We start from the raw sequence: 22,178 nt of genomic DNA, 5'->3' as shown, positions 1-22,178 counted from the left end.
CTACTTTAGTTTTTGCCTTAAGTAAACTTCTTTCTTATGTAACCATATCAAACGTAAGATATCATACTAATTTGAGTGTCCCTGATTTACATTTACTATGTTATGTCTTGTCTATGATACCAGGCTGTTAGAGCCCTGTTGTAAAACATAATGTATTATCATGCTGGGTAGCTATGTCTATGATCAGTGCTGTTCACTCACCTTCACTTAAATTATGTCTGCGATGCTGGGCTTGTTTTTCAGGTCCAGCAGCTAAAACTGCTGCTGATAAGGTGTGTCTGTCTTCTGGTGGCTCTGCTCATGCGCAGTTGCAGTTTCCAGAAATTATACCCCCTCAAAGACTAATATCAAGGCAGACCATGCCTCTCAAACCAGTCAACTAGCAGTAGTTGACTACGTGGTTTTGGATTGGAGTTTGTTGTAGCTGTGAGATATATTACAGTAAGCACTTTATTTAAGAAGGATTGGGAGGTATTGCAATCTGTACCATTCTTTTGCAATATGAATGCAGCGTCAGCATAATTGTTGTGCAACTCAACTCACTGATGAAATCTGACTAACAGCAGCCCATGCCAGGATGACCCTGTCATCATGCTGTGACCTCACTTACTTGAGGACTCAGTCCTATCTCCAGCTTTATAAATACATGTGGTTTTGAATCCCCTCCTCTCCCTCCAGTGTTCACAGCCTGCCAGGGTGGTGACAGTCCAGTCATGGCACAGCAGGACACGCCTGCCAATAAGGCCGCTGCCCCGAACCTGGCCGTGCTGCACTCCAATTTTATCATCGGCTCTGTGTCAGAGGAGAACTCTGAAGATGAGTTTTTGGGGAAGCCAGACCTGACGCTGGGCCTGGAGGAGAAGGAGCGCTCCATATCCCCCACCTCTAGCCTCAGTTCAGAGAACAGCAGCTACGAGATGGGCTTTGACAACATTGACGGACCCCACATGAGGTCAGAACCCGGGCTTTTCTTTATTGTTTGTGTTACCTGAGTCTCTCTGTTTGGTTTGTATTGTGTATCCAGGCATGGCAACCACACAGGTGTTTAATCATAGCATGATCTTTACGGAGGTTACCGTTATCTCAATAGATTATACAAGATGGTACTGCACTAGTTTTGATTGCAGCAACAATCTGGCCCCAGTCATATGGGATGAAGAAACCTCCAATACAGACCTGTCCCCATCAGATGAGTCTGGAGGGGAGTATTCTGAAATGGCAGCAGGAGGAGAACACTGGGTTCAGTTCAGTGCTAACCCCCTGGCTGGCTCCCTCTTCTCTGCTGTGTGTGTGTTGAAAAACGTGGCCTGGCCAGGCCAGCTTCACACCCTGCCTATCTGCTATAGAGGAGCTGTGTGTTCTGGGAGGACTGGCCTCCCTGATGCTGCTGTCCTTCTGCTAACAGCCTCAGCCCAGAGCTCTCCCTGGAGCCTGGTTTCACCAGCTCTCCTTTGTATTCAGTGGCTCTTTTTACAGCTACTGGGACTACAGCCACACTCATTGTGAATGAGTGTGGCATACATCAGACTTGATTTGTATGATTAAGTGGCAGATATGGTGCTGGCAGGAAGAATATGGCTACATTTGTACACAGTAGGCTTTGGCTGTTAATTTAGAATGGTGTTCAGATTTGTTTCTCACTGTTTTTCTTGTTGCAAACTCTGTTTTTCTTTGTGTAAGTTATTTGGTCTAGTGAGGTTAAGCTAGAGTATATGCCTGCCTCAGGTCTGGGTTGTTGTTGGCGATTGAAGCATTGTAATAGAGACTAAAGCTGTGACAGTCATGGAATTTTGGATGACAGTTATTGGTCAGCCAAATGATCGCGGTTACCGTTATAACTGTTTGAATAAATAAAATGATATATACATTATATTACACATTTTCTCATATCATCTGTGCCTGACTGCATGTGCTCCTGCTGCAGGGAGGGGTGTGTTGCCTAAGCAACCAAAAACTTGTTAACTACAACACCTTGCTTGTTTCAATAAGAAGCAACACATTTTCATCACGTTGTAGAGCAGGGATCATCTACTAGATTCAGCCGTGGGTGGACCTTTTCTTCTCTTCTCTTGAGTGGATTGTCAGGGGGCAGGAACATCGTTGCAAATAATTTGTATACTGCAAATTGACCGCAAGAAGTCCAAATATATATTAATGTATTTATTTAGGCTTTTTGCGGTCAATTTGCAGTATACAAGTTATTTGCAACGATGTTCTGGCCCCCCCGACAATCCACTAAAGAAAACAAGTCGGCCCATGGCTGAATCTAGTTGATGATCCCTGCTCTACAATGTGATGAAATATTATATTTGACTAGAACATATTCATTTCAAACCTTGCTTATGTTTGTGTACGGTCACATACACTGAGTGTACAAAACATTAGAACATGCTCTTTCTGTGACAGACTGACCGGGTGAATCCAGGTGAAAGCTATGATCCCTTATTGATGTCACTTGTTAAATCCACTTCAATCAGTGTTGATGAAGGGGAGAAGACAGGTTAAAGAAGGATTTTTAAGCCTTGAGACAATCAAGGCATGGATTGTGTGTGTGCCATTCAGAGGGTGAATGGGCAAGACAGATTTTAAGTGCCTTTGAACAGGGTATGGTAGTAGGTGTCAGGCGCACCGGTTTGTGTCAAGAACTGCAACGCTGCTGGTTTCTTTTTACGCTCAAGTTTCCCGTGTAAAATCACTGAATTTGGCCAGCAGGCCACCAGTTGGGGAACCCTTTTTTAGAGTTTATGTAAAACCAGAAACGGACTCAACCGCACAATTGCCCGGCTGTCCAGTCTTCAGTCAGCTTTTTTAGAATATGTAAATGGTATCATGGTTATTTTATTTTCATGCTGGTTTTCATCCATAATCATCGGTTACAGTTATACGGTAATTGTTCCAGCCCTAATAGAGACTGGTGAGTCAGGCCTACAGTCACTCTAGCAGTAAGGTTTTAGTGGTGTAGTTGGCCAATACCCTGAAGTAAATATTCACACTGCTGTTCACCTGTCAGCTAGGCCTAACTCTTTCATACACCTCGGGCTACATGCCATAGCCATGGATGTACAATAGCAGTGTACACACTCCTATATTAGCCTGTTGGCAATCGTTTGGTGGGAGGATGGAAAGAAAACAATTGAAATGTACATCAGATATCAAGTTAAGTTTAACTAAACATCATGTCAAAGTATTTACCTACAGTCTATTTGGTATTGACTGAGCTTTCAGACTGTTATGATGTGCCAGTTTGACAAAGGAGGCATGTTTTTGTTGTTGATCCTTTTTTAGTGATCAGTTGTAGTTTCACAGCTCTCCACAGCTGCCCTCATGTCTGGTTGGGCTTCAGGGGAGTATGTGATGAGGGAATGTGAGGGTTGATGGTGAAACTGGAATTACTGGACAGTGGGAGGGGAGACTCTCCTCCCCCACCCCTCTCTCCTATAGGGCAAGGGGGAGCTCAGCTTAGCTCTGTAACGGGAAGTGCCATTCTCTGGGGGGCTTCATGCAGAAGCCTCTGTCTGCCTGTCTGAATGTAACATGCCTGCTGAGGAGAGCACAGATCTCGCCAATATCCAACAGTGCAACAGTGCAGTGTCAGGCCACAGCAGCCAGCCAAACGCAGACTGGGGGCTCTGCCTCTGCCACACCCTTCTGGGTGAATGGATGCCTGCTCATCCTCCCACTGGCTCTCTGTGGGTGGAGCCTAGTTTATTGTTCCCTCAGTGGAAACGCAAGAGTGTGCAAAGCTGTCATCAAGGCAAAGGGTGGCTACTTTGAAGAATCTCAAATATAAAATATATATTTTGATGTGTTTAACACTTTGGTTACTACATGATTCCATGTGTAATTTCATAATTTTGATGTCTTCACTGTTATTCTACAATGTAGAAAAACCTTGGACTGAGTAGGTGTGTCCAAACTTTTGATTGCTACTGTACATTTTTATGATAGATTGTGTTATGTTTATGCTGGGAAATGGTGAACCTCATCAACTGTACACTCTTAATGCGGAAATAATGTTAGTTGTTCACACAGACCAAGCATGTCTGGGCTGCACCTGGTCAAGCAGGGACGAGACCGCCGTCGCATCGACCTGCAGAGAGATTTCACTGTGGCCTCCCCCGCCGAGTTCGTCACCCGCTTCGGAGGCAATAAGGTCATCGAGAAGGTAAGACCAGGGCTTCTTTAGCGTCTGTTGCCTAGTTTTACCACATTATTGACAGAGTATTTCAGAGACTAGTCCCTCACTCACATCTCTTCCTGTCTCAGGTCCTCATTGCCAACAATGGCATCGCGGCGGTTAAGTGCATGCGCTCCATCCGCCGCTGGGCTTACGAGATGTTCCGCAACGAGCGCGCAATCCGTTTTGTTGTCATGGTAACCCCCGAGGACCTGAAGGCCAATGCAGGTGTGCTTTACATTATGGTAGCATCACCACTAGTAACATCAGAGTGACTCTAGTCTCTACCCATCCTCTCCTAACTCTGCTTAATAAACAAGCAGACCCTCGAGGCTCCCAGGGATGGACCAGAGCAGGCTGTCTGTTGGTTTTGTCCTGCAATGCACTGAACAGCCAAGCATGACCTAGTTCAGAAGAAAATGCTCTGTCTGATGGTGTAGCAAGACAGTGCATTCTGAAAGTGCTATCTTGTGTAAATAGTTTGACACTGATGGTGAGGTTTAGATGAGAGGATATTGAGAGACGAAAGGTCAGATTAAATGTTGGACTGTTATACATGCTATCTTATGTGTAGAGCGAAATGGTTTTCACTCCACGATCTTCTACAGAGTACATAAAGATGGCCGACCACTATGTGCCGGTGCCAGGAGGGACCAATAACAACAACTATGCCAACGTGGAGCTCATTCTGGACATTGCCAAGCGAATACCTGTGCAGGTACTGCTAGACATTCATTTATTTATGCCTAGAGTAGACCTTCTTTTAAATAATGATTGAACTTTCTTGAAATCTGTATTTGAACTTGTGTGTGTAATGCTTGTCTTGTGTCTCCAGGCTGTATGGGCTGGGTGGGGCCACGCATCAGAGAATCCCAAACTCCCAGAGCTGCTCATGAAGAATGGCATTGCCTTCATGGGTAAGACTGTGTTTTCTACTGAGTCTAGTTCTTTCTTCACACACAGAGCCATGGATACTGCTTTTTGCCCTTCTGTCCTGTGCCTGAGTTGGCCTGTAAGATGTGTTCTGCGGCCCACTTCCAGGTCCTCCTAGCCAGGCCATGTGGGCTCTAGGGGACAAGATCGCCTCATCCATCGTGGCTCAGACAGCTGGCATCCCTACCCTGCCATGGAGCGGAGCAGGTATGTCCGTGCACTTTAAAATATATATATATATAATTCTTTAACCTTTTATTTAACCAGGCAAGTCAGTTAAGAATTAAGAACAAATTCTTATTTACAATGACTGCCTACCAAAAGGCCTCCTACGTGGACGGGGGCCTGTGATTTAAAAATAATAATAAATACAATATAAATATAGGACAAAACACACATCACAACAAGAGACACAACACTACATAAAGAGAGACCTAAGACAACATAGCAAGGCAGCAACACATGACAACACAGCATGGTAGCAACGCAACACAACATGGTAGCAGCATAAAACATGGTACAAACATTATTGGGCACAGACAACAGCAAGAAGGTAGAGACAACATTACATCACACAAAGCAGCCACAACTGTCAGTAAGAGTGTCCATGATTGAGATAAAACTGTCCAGTTTGAGTGTTTGTTGAAGTTCCTTCCAGTCGCTAGCTGCAGCGAACTGAAAGGAGAAGCGACCCAGGGATGTGTGTGCTTTGGGGACCTTTAACAGAATGTGACTGGCAGAACGGGTGTTGTATGTGTAGGATGAGGGCTGCAGTAGATATCTCAGATAGGAGGGAGTGAGGCCTAAGAAGGTTTTATAAATGTGCATGAATACTTCTGACGTCTTAAGAAGTAAGTGTGTTGTCAGACTGCTCCCATAGTGTGGGTTAGGCTTGGGCGGTATACCGTATACCGGGGTATTTTGAAATACCCACGGTGCATATATTTTTGTTGAATAATTGTTTTCACAAAAATCTAATTGAGCCAGTCACATGGTGTTTGTCTCAAAGAGCACACAGAAGTTTTGTGATGTGATGAACCAGTGCGAGAAAGGTGATCAAGTTATACTTGAAATTCACTAGCTACTAATGTTTGGCAGCTGAATATCTTATAACTAACTATAAGTTAACTATCTAAGATGTGCCAAATAAATGTTTTCCAGCTCAGGGCTCCAGCTATGCATTTGGTTTGCTAACTTGCTAGCTATAGGTGGCTAACTTGCAAGATCAAGCTTCTTGGTTACAGCAGAGACGATCAATCCCCTCCAGGATGAAGTGCGAGTAGCCCGTTGAGTTAGTTGTAATACTTTATGAGCTGGGTTTTCTGTGCTTGCAATTACTTTATGTTCGCTTGCATTTGTTAGCAGTTAGCTAGCGTCCGCTATGGGAATTCACTAGTACTTTGTTTGCATTTGTTTGCATTTGTGAGGGGTGAAAGAAATAGAGCCCCTTGTGTGCGCTGCCGGTAATACCAAACACACTGGTATGGTACAGGAATGGTATGGAAATCTGGATACCCCCCAACCCGTGTGTGTGTGTCTCAGGACTCACAGTGGATTGGACAGAGAGCGATCAGAAGAAGAGGATCATCAACGTTCCCCCTGATCTGTATGAGCTGGGCTGCATCCATGATGTGGAGGCAGGACTGAAGGCTGCGGAGGTGGTGGGCTACCCCGTGATGGTGAAGGCCTCCGAGGGAGGTGGAGGAAAGGGCATCCGCAAAGTCAACTGTGCTGATGACTTCCCCAACCTCTTCAGACAGGTGAGAAGTCCAGTCTAATTCCAGTATCAGTAGAAGGTTATGATGAGCTGAAATACATGATCAGTATGTGTATAATTATCTAAACTACGTGATCAGTATGTGTATAATTATCTAAACTACGTAATTAGTATGATTATGATGCCTTCTCTCCTTGGCTCCTCAGGTCCAGACCGAGGTTCCAGGCTCACCCATCTTCGTGATGCAGCTGGCCAAACACGCTCGTCACCTGGAGGTCCAGCTCCTGGCTGACCAGTACGGCAACGCCATCTCCCTGTTCGGCAGGGACTGTTCCGTACAGCGGCGACACCAGAAGATCATAGAGGAGGCGCCCGCCACCATCTCCACCTCAGACGTCTTTGAGGACATGGAGAGGGTATGGCACAATTTGTGCTATTGGATGGGAAGAGCTATGCCAATATGTTTAATTTGAGAGAGACTGACCAGAGGGACTTGTTGACCTGTGGTTAAGTTGCCGGGTTGTGACTGAGTGTCTATTCCTCACTCCTCAGTGTGCAGTGAAGCTGGCTAAGATGGTGGGCTACGTCAGTGCTGGCACAGTGGAGTATCTCTACAGCCAAGATGGCAGCTTTTACTTCCTAGAACTCAACCCTCGTCTGCAGGTGGAACACCCCTGTACTGAGATGGTGGCCGACGTCAACCTGCCTGCTGCACAGCTACAGGTCTGTGTGTCTTTTTGGTTTTACTATCCTTGTCGGTACCAGAAGTCTTCACAAAGATAGTAAAATAAGGACAATTCGGGTATTTTAGGTGTTAGGTTTAGGGTGTTAGGTTTAGGTGTTAGGTTTAGGGTTAGGGAAGCTAGGATTGTGAATGGGAATCAATTGTTTGGTCCCTACATGGATAGTAAAATAAACACGTGTGTGGTGTCCTGCCCTGCTCATGTTCAGTCTGTTGTACATCTCTGTTGATTAGGCACACCTCACTGTTCTCGAAGGTGAGTTTTATCCCAGGCCTCTGTCTCCATGGTAACTGGCTAGGTTAGAGCGAGCTAAGCTACTCCGCAGCGTGTAGACAGACAGAGCTGTTGCTGAAGAAGGCAGGCGTCTGTCTGTGCTGTGGTGGAGGGATCTGCTCTCTGTCAACCTCTCTGCAGCATAGACATGATCTAATCTCACTAGGCAGGAAGGTACAGACAACAATGGGATACAACAGCGCTTGGACTCTGAGTTACACAAAGGAGAAACTTCATAACCGTGTTCTAAGTGAGAGAAAAATATCTGTTTCATTCAAGATACAATGTTCCTCTTGTCAGCCAAATAAAACTCTAGCTACCATTTTGGAAATAAAAGGGACATTTTCCTTTGATAAAATTGTTAATAATGATCATGTCACTTCTAAACATTGGACTTTTCTCATTTCTTTAAAGTCCAATTAGTATGACAGAAAATTCTTAGTTCTACAGACTATAATGGTCTTCCTCCTCAGATTGCCATGGGGATCCCCCTGCACCGTATTAAGGACATCAGAATGATGTATGGGGTCCAGCCCTGGGGAGACTCTATGATTGACTTTGAGGGTCTGTCCACGGCCCCCTCCCCACGTGGACACGTCATCGCTGCCCGCATCACCAGTGAGAACCCGGATGAGGGTTTCAAGCCGAGCTCGGGCACAGTGCAGGAACTGAATTTCCGCAGTAACAAGAATGTGTGGGGATACTTCAGTGTGGCCGCGGCCGGAGGCCTGCATGAGTTTGCAGACTCCCAGTTTGGCCACTGCTTCTCCTGGGGAGAGAACCGAGAGGAGGCCATCTCGTGAGTACACACGCGAGCCAGTCAGCACACACACTTTAGAAATAGTAATGTAAAGTTTGTTGTCAGTAACACCCAATGATGTACTGTATGGTAACACCTCTCCTGTGTGTGTGTAGTAACATGGTGGTGGCCCTGAAGGAGCTGTCGATCAGAGGAGACTTCAGGACCACAGTGGAGTACCTCATCAAGCTGCTGGAGACTGAGAGCTTCCAGCACAACACCATCGACACAGGCTGGCTGGACAGGCTCATCTCCGAGAAGATGCAGGCGGAGCGTCCTGACACCATGCTGGGCATAGTGAGCGGGGCTCTCCACGTGGCTGACGTCAACCTGAGGAACAGTGTCTCCAACTTCCTGCACTCTCTAGAAAGGTCAACACTATTTTAAGCATTGAAGAATGTTACAACTTTAGTCCAGCGAGAAGCAGCAGTGCTCCGGTGACTTTGGGATTGCTATTGATTGTGACCCTACACATCTCCACATCTCCACACACACACCCCATCTCTCCCTCCTCTCTCCCCCTCTACAGAGGTCAGGTGCTGACCGCGCACACTCTTCTCAACACCGTGGATGTGGAGTTGATCTATGAGGGTACTAAGTATTGTCTGAAGGTGACGCGTCAGTCCCCCAACTCCTATGTGGTCATCATGAACAGCACCTCTGCCGAGGTGGACGTCCATCGCCTCAGCGACGGGGGCCTGTTGCTCTCCTACGACGGCAGCAGCTACACCACCTACATGAAGGAGGAGGTGGACCGGTAGGATGGATGGAAAGAATAAATGCGTTATTTTATTAAAAGGAATATTGAGGCGTTTGCTTGGGGTTGATTTTAGAATTGGGCAATAGACTGAAAGAGAATTTCTCCCAGGTACCGTATCACCATTGGGAACAAGACGTGTGTGTTTGAGAAGGAGAACGACCCGTCGCTGCTTCGCTCGCCCTCAGCAGGGAAACTCATCCAGTACACCGTGGAGGACGGAGGGCACGTGTTCTCTGGCCAGTGTTATGCTGAGATAGAGGTGTGTGTGTGACATATGGTTGAGGTTTGGTTATATAGGTGAGATGTGGTTTGGCCATGGTCACACACTCCATTAGTGGAGTGAACAGGCATGTAAACCGTGTGTTTGTGTCTCTGTTTCAGGTGATGAAGATGGTGATGACTCTGACGGCGCTGGAGTCCGGCTGTATCCACTATGTGAAGAGGGCTGGTGCCGTGCTGGAGCCGGGCTGTGTCATCGCCAAGCTGCAGTTGGATGATCCTGGCAGGGTACAACAGGTCAGTGTGGCAGGGTGTGTCTGACACTGGGGAATTTAGCAATATTTGACTAAATATGCTCCTTGTATTTTGTACTGGAAATATGGAGTAGGTATACAGAATGTTCCATGTGAGACTTTAGAAGTATTTTGTAACGTGCGTGTCTCTCAGGCGGAGCTGCACCACGGGGCCCTGCCCGTCATCCAGGCGGTGGCGCTGAGAGGAGAGAAGCTCCACAGGGTCTTCCACAGCACCCTGGACCACCTGGTGCACATCATGAGTGGTTTCTGCCTGCCTGAACCCTTTTTCAGTGGAAAGGTAAGTTGTCCACTACTACTGTACATACAGACACTCTATTATACGCCCAAAGATATACAAACAAAAGATGCCAATATTCTGTGTTCATACATTAATCTGTTTAAATTGGTAATATTGTGTGTTTCCCCAGCTAAAGGAATGGGTGGAAAGGCTGATGAAGACTTTTCGGGACCCCTCCCTGCCGCTGTTGGAGCTGCAGGACATTATGACCAGTGTGTCAGGCCGGATCCCCCTCGCTGTAGAGAAATGCATCAAGAAGGAGATGGCCCAGTACGCCAGCAACATTACCTCTGTGCTCTGCCAGTTCCCCAGTCAGCAGGTACACACACACACACACACACACACACACACGTATTATTCAGGTTGGTTATTACATTATTTATGGCTATATGAAGTTGTTGATATGGAGAGTGCATGGGGAATACACCAGACTGATTGTGCATGTTCTTTGGTCCAGATTGCCAACATCCTGGACAGTCATGCTGCCACTCTGAACAGGAAGTCGGAGAGAGAGGTGTTCTTCATGAACACTCAGAGCATTGTACAGCTGGTGCAGAAGTGAGTCCTGCCCTCAGCTTCAAGGATTTAAATTGCTGATGATAAATACACATACTGTGTTCACACTGATTCTCTCTGTGCCAGACCATGTCCATGTTGTCTCTGTCCAGGTACCGCAGTGGCATCCGTGGTCACATGAAGGCTGTGGTGATGGACCTGCTCAGACAGTACCTCAAAGTAGAGGTGCAGTTCCAGCATGGTGAGGAACATTACACTCTACTGCCAACATTTGCAGGCTATGTTAAGCAATGGGTATCCTGGGTTGGTATAGGGGGAAAAGGAAAGGATGAGCCTTTGTTTTTTTAGTCCTGTTGGTCTTTGATTTATAAATAGGATTCAAAGGTCTTCTCTCAGGACTGCAGTTGATCTATTTGTCCATGTGAGGGCACTGTTACACAACACATTTAATTTGCGCCTTACTTTGGGCTCCGGTTGATTTTCATTTTCCTCTGAATCCTGTATACTGTGTGTGTGTGATTCCAGGACACTACGACAAGTGTGTGTTCACACTGCGTGAGGAGAACAAGGGCGACATGGCCAACGTGTTAAACTACATCTTCTCGCACGCCCAGGTCACCAAGAAGAACCTCCTGGTCACCATGCTTATTGTAAGTCCTTCCCTCTTTAGAAATACATTGGTCATGATTAATTGCTAAGTGTTTGTGTGACACAGTTGACTGTGTGTGTTTTCCTGTTTGTCTAAGACCAGAGTTTGTGTGTGTGTTGTAGGACCAGCTGTGTGGTCGTGACCCCACCCTGACTGACGAGCTGATGGCCATTTTGACAGAGCTCACCCAGCTCAGCAAGACAACCAACGCCAAGGTGGCACTGCGCGCCCGCCAGGTCAGCACTCATCACTTCCTGTCTCTCTGAAGGGTCTCCCTGTTTTTGTGATTTATCAAGGTATGAGTTGTCATCTTCTCACTCCCGTCTGTTTCCCCCTCAGGTGCTGATTGCCTCCCACCTCCCCTCCTACGAGCTCCGCCACAACCAGGTGGAGTCCATCTTCCTCTCTGCCATCGACATGTACGGACACCAGTTCTGCATCGAGAACCTGCAGGTAGGGACAATGGCCATTGTTGACTTTTTATTGGCATTGCTGAAGGCAGTAAATTGAGGATCTTTGTTACTTTTTCACAGCATTTAAGATTCTGAATTCTCTCTCGTTCTTTGTAGAAACTGATCTTGTCTGAGACGTCCATCTTTGATGTGCTGCCCAACTTCTTCTACCACAGTAACCAGGTGGTCCGGATGGCTGCCCTGGAGGTGAGAGGAAGCAGACCGTGGTTTTTGGATTCAAAGCCACCGTAGCTGGTTGCCCAGAGAATTTAACCGTATTTGCCAATTAACTAAGAGGGACATTTCAGGGGATTAAAGGTAACGATCCTCCACTGTAGCCAGATCTCTACTGTGTTAACTCTGGTGTCTGTGTTCCCCATCCCAGGTGTACGTACGTAGAGCCTACATCGCCTACGAGCTCAACAGCGTCCAGCACAGACAGCTGAAGGACAACACCTGCATTGTAGAGTTCCAGTTCATGCTGCCTACCTCCCACCCCAACCGGTACGTACGTGTACACACACACACACACACACACACACACACACACACACACACACACACACACACACACACACACACACACACACACACACACACACAGGAGATGGTTCTATATGGGAGGTGGTTCTACGGTGCTTTCGGAAAGTATTCAGACCACTTCACTTTTTTACATTACAGCCTTTTTCTAAAATTGATTAAATTAACTGTTTACCTTATCAATCTACACACAATACCCCATAATGACAAAGCGAAAACAGGTTTTTAGACATTTTTGCAGATTTATTAAAAATAAAAAACAGAAACCTTATTTAGTATTCAGACCCTTTGCTATGAGACTCGAAATTAAGCTCAGGTGTATCCTGTTTCCATTGATCATCCTTGATGTTTCTACAACTTGATTGGAGTTCACCTGTGGTAAATTCAATTGATTGGACATTGATTGGATTTGGAAAGGCACAGCGCTCCAGAGATCCTCTGTGTAGATGGGAGACCCTTCAAAAGGACAACCATCTCTGCAGCACTCCACCAATCCGGCCTTTATGGTTGAGTGGCCAGACTGAAGCCACTCCTCAGTGAAAGGCACCTAAAGGAGTCTCAGACCATGAGAAACAAGATTCTCTGGTCTGATGAAACCAAGATTGAACTCTTTGGCCTGAATGCCAAGCGTCAAGTCTAGAGGAAACCTGGCACCATTTACATTTACATTTAAGTCATTTAGCAGACGCTCTTATCCAGAGCGACTTACAAATTGGTGCATTCACCTTATGACATCCAGTGGAACAACCACTTTACAATAGTGCATCTAAATCTTTTAAGGGGGGGGGGGGGGGGTCAGAAGGATTACTTTATCCTATCCTAGGTATTCCTTGAAGAGGTGGGGTTTCAGGTGTCTCCGGAAGGTGGTGATTGACTCCGCTGTCCTGGCGTCGTGAGGGAGTTTGTTCCACCATTGGGGTGCCAGAGCAGCGAACAGTTTTGACTGGGCTGAGCGGGAACTGTACTTCCTCAGTGGTAGGGAGGCGAGCAGGCCAGAGGTGGATGAACGCAGTGCCCTTGTTTGGGTGTAGGGCCTGATCAGAGCCTGAAGGTACTGAGGTGCCGTTCCCCTCACAGCTCCGTAGGCAAGCACCATGGTCTTGTAGCGGATGCGAGCTTCAACTGGAAGCCAGTGGAGAGAGCGGAGGAGCGGGGTGACGTGAGAGAACTTGGGAAGGTTGAACACCAGACGGGCTGCGGCGTTCTGGATGAGTTGTAGGGGTTTAATGGCACAGGCAGGGAGCCCAGCCAACAGCGAGTTGCAGTAATCCAGACGGGAGATGACAAGTGCCTGGATTAGGACCTGCGCCGCTTCCTGTGTGAGGCAGGGTCGTACTCTGCGGATGTTGTAGAGCATGAACCTACAGGAACGGGCCACCGCCTTTACTATGCTGAAGAATGGTGGTGGCAGCATCGTGCTGTGGGGATGTTTTTCGGCAGGGACTGGGAGTCATGATCGAGGGAAAGATAAACAGAACAAAGTACTTGATGAAAACCTGCTCCAGAGCTCTCAGGACCTCAGACTGGGGTGGAGGTTCACCTTCCAACAGGACAACGACCCTAAGCACACAGCCAAGAAAACACAGGAGTGGCTTCGGGACAAGTCTGAATGTCCTTAAGTGGCCCAGCCAGAGCCCGGACTTGAACCCGATCTAACATCTCTGGAGAGACCTGAAAATATCTGTGCAGCAACGCTCCCAATCCAACCTGACAGAGCTTGAGAGGATCTGCAGAGAAGAATGGGAGAAACTCCCCAAATACAGGTGTGCCAAGCTTGTAGCACAATACCCAAGAAGACTTGAGGCTGTAATCACTGCCAAAGGTGCTTCAACAAAGTACTGAATAAATTGTCTGAATACTTATGTAAATGTGATATTTCAGTTTTGTATTTTTTATACATTTGCAAAAATGTCTAAACCTGTCTTTGCTTTGTCATTATGGGTTATTGTGTGTGGGTTGATGGAAGAAAACAATTGAATCCATTTAGAATAAGGCTGTAACCTAACAAAACATGAAAATAGTGAAGTGGTCTGAATACTTTTCCAATGCCCTTTATATGGGAGGTGGTTCTACATGGGAGATGAGCACTAACAGAGACCAGAGTTCTAAGGAGAGTACTGTCTTTCACCATCTCCAGAAGGGTCCAGTTCTCATCCATGGTGCCATGCTTCTTTTACCCACATTCCACTGTGTTCAACCCCTGAAAAACGCTCCTCATGTGCAAAAGCAGGTGTTCTGTGAGAGCTCAAATACTTTCTCTGGTTTACAAAAAATGTGTGAGTGGAAACTGTAACTAGTCTCCTGTCAGCATAAGAGTCCCACTTTTGTCGATCTGTCCACTGGATGACTACAAGATGTACATTCTGTTTCAGTAACACACAACCAGAGAGCGACTCAGGACTTGTACTGTACATGTTCAGCGTTTGTGTCGACTGCCTGTTACAGATCCCAGATACATAGATGTTCTGTGTGTAATGTTGTGGATGATCATGTCTTTGCTTCTTGCTGTTGTACCCATGTACAATTTGATATGTATGGCAATTTGATATGGCTGATAAATAACTGTGATCCAGTGTGTTGACCCCTCAGACATGAGGGGTCATCTCCCATTGACTGCTATGCTCAGATTGTTGCATGCACCTGCTTTAACCTATTTTAAAATGTGTAACCCGGTTGCATTAACCAACCATGATTGGCTTCCTCATTGGAACTAAGCTAGCTGCGTGCATGTCTCCCACCTCGGGAATGAACCAATACCCTGAACAAATAATAGGCTTCTAGGGAGGTTTAGGACTATTGTTGCATTTCTGGAGGATCAATCCTAGAGTGCAATGTGTATGTTTATGAGACAATACATTCGCTGTATGACAGTGCCCTAGGGTGTCACATTAATGTCTTGTTGTAAAAGGGACAGGATCTGACACCACTGAACATCCAGCCCATGTGCTGCCTGCCATTTGTAATACATTGTTAGTTCATGAAGCCCTTGAAGTCAACAATAAGGCCTATGTCATGAGAGATTGTTACTTCTGACAACCTAACAAATTATAACAATGTTCAAAATGTACCATATGAGACGCCAGCCATATCCATAATACATAGTCTCACACTTGTATGATTCACACACACTTCTCTGAGCCCTGACTGCTTCCTTAAACTGATGCCTGCCTGCCTAACTAACCAATCAGTGTTGTTTGATTGCAGAGGGAACATCCCAACTCTAAACAGGTATAGTACACATTCTTCTTATTGCAACCAATATGTAGACCTCAGTGGAGGCTGGTGGGTGGAGCTCTAGGAAGACGGGCTCGTTGTAATGGCTGGAATGGAATGGGTGGAACGGTATCAAACATATGGAAACCACGTTTGACTCCGTTCCATTTATTATATTCCAGCCATTACAATGAGCCCGTCCTCCTATAGCACCTCCCACCAGCCGCCTCTGGTAGATTTGAGACGCTCTAGAAAGCAGCATGGTCAACAATCTGCAGAGAAACGTTACTGAAAGCCTTAATGCCTGCAACATTTAGAATTGAATCAAATTGTAATTCTACCATTTACACTTAACAAAAATATAAACGCAACATGTAAATTGTTCTTTTTTTTTCATGAGCTGAAATTAAAGAACACTGAAATTTTCCATATGCACAAAACGCTTATTTTTCTAATTTTGTGCACAAATTTGTTTACATCCCTGTATGAACTGTAACTCAGTAAAATATTTTAAATTGTTTCGTATATATTTCTGTTCAGTGTGCGTGTAGATTATATATAGATAGATTGCATCTTGTGGCAAGACGAGATAACGTTGGGCATTATTGAAATGTTTGGCTAGACTGCTTGTTCTGTAAAATGTTAAAAGTTATTACAAAAATAAATCAGATTTTTACAATTGGAGCTGAATATGTTTGATCATGGATCATTTACTAAATCAATGGTAACAGCATGGCATGATGCAGCATACTGAGAAGACTGAGATTCTGTCTTTCTGTGGGTGTATTGTCGGTGTATGTACGCTACCTTGTGTGTGTGCAAATCATGGATCTTGTGCTGTTTTCCGGTGAGAAATGGGGAGTCAAAAGATGTTGGCTACATGTACATTAACTGTGTAATATTCTGGGACAAAATGTTATCAAATAGTGCTCTGTGTGAGATCAGATGTCCTGTTTTGTGTTGTGTTAGCTGTGTTCTGAATGTGCTGCTACTGTCCTCTCAGGAGACTGTCTGCCCTGCCCCTGCCTCTTCTACTTAAGCCTGTGTCTGTGGACAGTAAAATACAGGACACTAAAGCACAGGATGATAAAACAAAGGATGATTCTAAAACGGAGGAGAATAAACCTCCAGATACGGATGACTCTGTGGACAGGTTGGGCCCTATAGCAGCCTCTAGGCTGTATATCATTCTGTGGGCTAACAGACTTCTGGGCTTAACCTCTCTAAAAGGGGACTTGGCCTCTGTGTGGAGGGGAGAGGAGGACCTCTGAATACTAAAAACACCTGGGGGAACTTTGGGTCTTTCTACTATGTTTGGCTGAGGGAAAATCTACAATGCTTCCATGTCCACTAACATTATACAGATGTGCTCTTCCACATAATCTACAGTACCACTTAGCGTTTGGACACTGCTGCTGGGCTGCTCCATGAGTATTACATCCAGATCTATAAGAGGCATATTTAGTTCTTATATTCCGATCCTCATTCACTGATCTCTGTGAGAACACGGTGCTATATTACTGTTATTATGGAAGTGAATGAGGAGTCAATGTTCCTTCTGTCCCAGCAGCTTATCACAGAGTTAATAAATACTGGTGTGTGATAGAAGTGGCTGGTGGGGGGCTCTTAAAGGTGACTCTCCTTTGGGCCAGAAATGGGCTCTGCTCTGGGTGGGTGAGTGAATGTGTTTGCTGCAGGACCCCAGTCTAATGGCTGTCTATTGTGACCCCAGGATGTCGTTCTCGTCCAACCTGAACCACTACGGCATGGTGCACATGGGCAGCGTGAGTGACGTTCTCCTGGACACTTCCTTTACCCCACCCTGCCAGCGCATGGGAGCCATGGTCTCCTTCCGCTCCTTCCAGGAGTTCACCAGGTGAGGGCTGGGCTCTTTGACCTTTTCAAAATCATTACATTATAACTTTATTATTATCCCACATTGGGAAATGGCGTTATTGAATTAGAGCTGTAAAACCTAGATTTTACCTTAAGTGTCTGTTTGTGGTGTCTTAACGGTGGTCCTTTCTACTCCCTCAGGAACATTAAAGACGTGATGAGCTGTTTCTCTGACTCTCCTCCTCACAGCCCCACCTTCCCAGAGGGAGGGAATCCTGTGCTCTATGGAGAGGAGGACACCAAGGTCAGAATGTTCTGCTTCTACTGATTCTGAGCTGTATTGCAACACTAGAGTATTATGACTGAGAGCCCTTTGTTCACTGCTACAAAGTAGAATGACCTTGCTTTTCTTCACATAGTCGCAATATTCACGACTGAAATGATCGACACCCTTGATAAAGATGTGCAACAAAGACTGTGTTAAATAAATAATACAAATACTGAGCTACACTGCTCAAAAAAATAAAGGGAACACTTAAACAACACAATGTAACTCCAAGTCAATCACACTTCTGTGAAATCAAACTGTCCACTTAGGAAGCAACACTGATTGACAATAAATTTCACATGCTGTTGTGCAAATGGAATAGACAAAAGGTGGAAATTATAGGCAATTAGCAAGACACCCCCAATAAAGGAGTGGTTCTGCAGGTGGTGACCACAGACCACTTCTCAGTTCCTATGCCTTCTGGCTGATGTTTTGGTCACTTTTGAATGCTGGCGGTGCTTTCACTCTAGCGGTAGCATGAGACGGAGTCTACAACCCACACAAGTGGCTCAGGTAGTGCAGGTCATCCAGGATGGCACATCAATGTGAGCTGTGGCAAGAAGGTTTGCTGTGTCTGTCAGCGTAGTGTCCAGAGCATGGAGGCGCTACCAGGAGACAGGCCAGTACATCAGGAGACGTGGAGGAGGCCGTAGGAGGGCAACAACCCAGCAGCAGGACCGCTACCTCCGCCTTTGTGCAAGGAGGAGCACTGCCAGAGCCCTGCAAAATGACCTCCAGCAGGCCACAAATGTTCATGTGTCAGCATATGGTCTCACAAGGGGTCTGAGGATCTCATCTCAGTACCTAATGGCAGTCAGGCTACCTCTGGCGAGCACATGGAGGGCTGTGCGGCCCCACAAAGAAATGCCACCCCACACCATGACTGACCCACCGCCAAACCGGTCATGCTGGAGGATGTTGCAGGCAGCAGAACGTTCTCCACGGCGTCTCCAGACTCTGTCACATGTGCTCAGTGTGAACCTACTTTCATCTGTGAAGAGCACAGGGCACCAGTGGCGAATTTGCCAATCTTGGTGTTCTCTGGCAAATGCCAAACGTCCTGCACAGTGTTGGGCTGTAAGCACAACCCCCACCTGTGGACGTCGGGCCCTCATACCACCCTCATGGAGTCTGTTTCTGACCGTTTGAGCAGACACATGCACATTTGTGGCCTGCTGGAGGTCATTTTGCAGGGCTCTGGCAGTGCTCCTCCTTGCACAAAGGCGGAGGTAGCGGTCCTGCTGCTGGGTTGTTGCCCTCCTACGGCCTCCTCCACGTCTCCTGATGTACTGGCCTGTCTCCTGGTAGCGCCTCCATGCTCTGGACACTACGCTGACAGACACAGCAAACCTTCTTGCCACAGCTCACATTGATGTGCCATCCTGGATGACCTGCACTACCTGAGCCACTTGTGTGGGTTGTAGACTCCGTCTCATGCTACCGCTAGAGTGAAAGCACCGCCAGCATTCAAAAGTGACCAAAACATCAGCCAGAAGGCATAGGAACTGAGAAGTGGTCTGTGGTCACCACCTGCAGAACCACTCCTTTATTGGGGGTGTCTTGCTAATTGCCTATAATTTCCACCTGTTGTCTATTCCATTTGCACAACAGCATGTGAAATGTATTGTCAATCGGTGTTGCTTCCTAAGTGGACAGTTTGATTTCACAGAAGTGTGATTGACTTGGAGTTACATTGTGTTGTTTAAGTGTTCCCTTTATTTTTTTGAGCAGTGTATATTGAATGCAATTTTTTGAAAGAAATTATTAATACAATTGCTCAGAGAAAAAGATTTTGTAGAACAAGTAATATTTTATTTTCTCAAAGGTAGGGGTCAAAATGATTGGCACCTCTGTTTTCAGTACCTGTGGTTTGAATTAAAGGGGGGATAGAGGGATACATAATGAGTTGTCCAACTGAATGCATTCAACTGAAATGTGTTTTCCGCATTTAACCCAACCCCTCTGAATCAGCGAGGTGCTGGGCCTGCAACCTTTAGATCCAGCAACCTTTCAGTTACTGGCTCAACGCTCCTACCCGCCAGACTACCTGCCGAGCAGTCCATAAGTGCAGACTAAGGATATCAAGGATATGGAAAGATGCTGTTTTCAACTCTCTAGAGATAGCAGGAGCGGTAGAGATACTCTTAATGATCGGCTATGAAAAGCAAACTGACATTTACTCCTGAGGTGCTGACTTGTTGCACCCTCGACAACTACTGTGATTATTATTATTTGACCATGCTGGTCATTTATGAACAGTTGAACATCTTGGCCATGTTCTGTTATAATCTCCACCCGGCACAGCCAGAAGAGGACTGGCCACCCCTCATAGCCTGGTTCCTCTCTAGGTTTCTTCCTAGGTTTTGGCCTTTCTAGGGAGTTCTTCCTAGGCACTGTGCTTCTACACCTGCATTGCTTGCTGTTTGGGGGTTTAGGCTGAGTTTCTGTACAGCACTTTGAGATATCAGCTGATGTAAGAAGGGCTATATAAATCAATTTGATTATGTATGGAGGAATGATCTAAGATCCCTCCCAATGTGTTCTCCAATCTCATAAAACATTTTAGAAAAAGTCTGTCCCATTATCCTTGCAAGGGGAAGGTGCTGGAGTATTGAAAACGGGGGTGCCAAAAATGTTGACCCCTATCTTTTTGGGAGAAAATAAGTATTACTTGTTAAACAAAATCTATTTCTCTGAGCAATTGTATTAGTATAAAATAATACGTTTTTCAAAACATTTGAGCTGACAATATAGCTCAGTGTATGTATTGTTTATTTCATGTATTTTTTTTGCTGATCTTTGGTTGCGTTCCCCTGCTCAGGCGTTGCATGCGTCAACCATTGAGTGCGTGCTACGTCATCGACAGTGTCATCGACTGACGGATTTCTGTAACATATGTGGTTAGCTGATACATAAAATACCTATCCAGGCATTGTAAATCTGGCAGGTGTCCGCAACGCCTGGGCAGAGGAACGTGCCCAATATCAAGGATGCCAATCATTTTGGTTGTGACTACTTTCTCTTTGAATTGTATGACTGAGGTTTGCCTGCATGTGTTTGTGTCCCAGAGTATCCAAGATGAGCCCGTTCACATCCTCAACGTGGCCATTAAGACTGACAGTGACATCGACGACGACGGCCTGGCCGCCATGTTCCGGGAGTTCACCCAGTCAGAGGTCAGATGAGCCTTTCAGGAAATACAACTGGACACATTGGCATTTTAGTCATTTAGCAGACACTCTTATCCGGAGTGACTTACAGGAGCAATTGGGGTTAAGTGCCTTGTTCAACGGCACATCAACAAAAAAAATGTACCTGATCTGCTCGGTGACTCAAACCAGCAACTTTTTGGTTACTGGCCCAATGCTCTTAACCGCTATGCTACCTGCCTCCCAGTTGCTCACACTTTCTCTTCCTCTGTCTTCGTTCCCCAGAAATCCCTGCTGTTTGAACATGGCATCCGCAGGCTGACCTTCCTGGTTGCTCAGAAGGTGAGGACTAAGAGTCCCACTCTTCTACTCTACCCTCGGTTTTCTAAGCAACTCTCTGCCAGTCAACTATCTTATCTTAATCACAGTGATACTGGTTGAATCTCCAGACATCTAGACGGCATGAGAGAGTCACTTTTAATTTGGAATGGCCTATAATTTGACAAATTTGTATCTCAAATTTGGCTGTTTGTTTGCTTGCAATCTTTTCCCCCTCTGTATCCATGTCTTGCCTTTGCTGTGGTGTTTGTGCTGACAGGATTTCAGGAAGGCAGTCAACTATGAGGTGGACCAGAGGTTTCATGTGAGTAGCCTGGGAGGATGTGGATGACTGAAACAGTACAGTTTGTCTTCCTGTATTGTCAACTCTTTCCTTTAAGCACTCAAAGTAGCTTTTAGATTCTGAGAGAAAATGAAAGCATTTGAGACTAAAGGCATTTGGGTAAATGCCAGTTTCCCTTCTCTCTCTCCCCGCATCGTGACTTCAGCCCTTTGACTCTGTCGTCACTAGTTAAAACAGCTACAAAGTCATCATAATGGCTAAACCCTGCTCATTTATACATTTTATTTTCTTTAAATCTGATTTTAAACCTAACCATAACCTTATGCCTAACCTTAAATTAAGACCAAAATGCCAATTTGGACTGTCGCTGTGGAATCTGACTTTGTGGCTGTGTTATCTACTGGAAACCCTTTAAGAGAAGAACGGGTCCCGATGAGACCTAATTACTGCCATTGGTGTGGCTGCCCTCGTTATGTGGGTTTGTGTTGGTGTGGCTGCCCTCGTTATGTGGGTTTGTGTTGGTGTGGCTGCCCTCGTTATGTGGGTTTGTGTTGGTGTGGCTGCCCTCGTTATGTGGGTTTGTGTTGGTGTGGCTGCCCTCGTTATGTGGGTTTGTGTTGGTGTGGCTTTCTTCGTTATGTGGGTTTGTGTTGGTGTG

General features: G+C 46.0%; 1 protein-coding gene across 11 annotated transcripts in view; it reads left to right on the top strand.

Moving 5' to 3' along the window:
* LOC139535806 (acetyl-CoA carboxylase) overlaps positions 1 to 22,178 on the top strand; it is a 61,214-nt gene that overhangs the window by 4,353 nt on the left and 34,683 nt on the right. For 5 of the 11 annotated variants that reach the window (XR_011667207.1, XM_071335644.1, XM_071335638.1 and 2 more), the window contains 30 exons: positions 679 to 952; positions 4,021 to 4,165; positions 4,267 to 4,405; positions 4,786 to 4,895; positions 5,013 to 5,094; positions 5,219 to 5,317; positions 6,653 to 6,870; positions 7,034 to 7,243; positions 7,380 to 7,550; positions 8,317 to 8,642; positions 8,759 to 9,013; positions 9,172 to 9,399; positions 9,511 to 9,661; positions 9,784 to 9,918; positions 10,069 to 10,215; positions 10,346 to 10,534; positions 10,673 to 10,773; positions 10,884 to 10,972; positions 11,257 to 11,381; positions 11,503 to 11,616; positions 11,720 to 11,833; positions 11,950 to 12,039; positions 12,218 to 12,336; positions 15,577 to 15,600; positions 16,589 to 16,738; positions 17,318 to 17,461; positions 17,623 to 17,725; positions 20,818 to 20,925; positions 21,184 to 21,240; positions 21,497 to 21,541. Coding sequence is in view for 10 of the 11 variants with exons in the window: in XM_071335644.1 (XP_071191745.1) it covers positions 714 to 952; positions 4,021 to 4,165; positions 4,267 to 4,405; positions 4,786 to 4,895; positions 5,013 to 5,094; positions 5,219 to 5,317; positions 6,653 to 6,870; positions 7,034 to 7,243; positions 7,380 to 7,550; positions 8,317 to 8,642; positions 8,759 to 9,013; positions 9,172 to 9,399; positions 9,511 to 9,661; positions 9,784 to 9,918; positions 10,069 to 10,215; positions 10,346 to 10,534; positions 10,673 to 10,773; positions 10,884 to 10,972; positions 11,257 to 11,381; positions 11,503 to 11,616; positions 11,720 to 11,833; positions 11,950 to 12,039; positions 12,218 to 12,336; positions 15,577 to 15,600; positions 16,589 to 16,738; positions 17,318 to 17,461; positions 17,623 to 17,725; positions 20,818 to 20,925; positions 21,184 to 21,240; positions 21,497 to 21,541 (4,227 nt within the window). In the remaining variant the exon portion in view is untranslated. The remainder of the gene's footprint in view (positions 1 to 678; positions 953 to 4,020; positions 4,166 to 4,266; positions 4,406 to 4,785; positions 4,896 to 5,012; positions 5,095 to 5,218; positions 5,318 to 6,652; positions 6,871 to 7,033; positions 7,244 to 7,379; positions 7,551 to 8,316; positions 8,643 to 8,758; positions 9,014 to 9,171; positions 9,400 to 9,510; positions 9,662 to 9,783; positions 9,919 to 10,068; positions 10,216 to 10,345; positions 10,535 to 10,672; positions 10,774 to 10,883; positions 10,973 to 11,256; positions 11,382 to 11,502; positions 11,617 to 11,719; positions 11,834 to 11,949; positions 12,040 to 12,217; positions 12,337 to 15,576; positions 15,601 to 16,588; positions 16,739 to 17,317; positions 17,462 to 17,622; positions 17,726 to 20,817; positions 20,926 to 21,183; positions 21,241 to 21,496; positions 21,542 to 22,178) is intronic. The other 6 variants (XM_071335653.1, XM_071335674.1, XM_071335666.1 and 3 more) reach the window with 6 other exon arrangements.

This window comes from Salvelinus alpinus, chromosome 1 (genome assembly GCF_045679555.1).
Source record: "Salvelinus alpinus chromosome 1, SLU_Salpinus.1, whole genome shotgun sequence".
Lineage (NCBI taxonomy): Eukaryota > Metazoa > Chordata > Actinopteri > Salmoniformes > Salmonidae > Salvelinus > Salvelinus alpinus.
The sequence above is the reverse complement of the archived record's forward strand: the minus strand, read 5'-3'. Positions and strand labels throughout refer to the sequence as shown.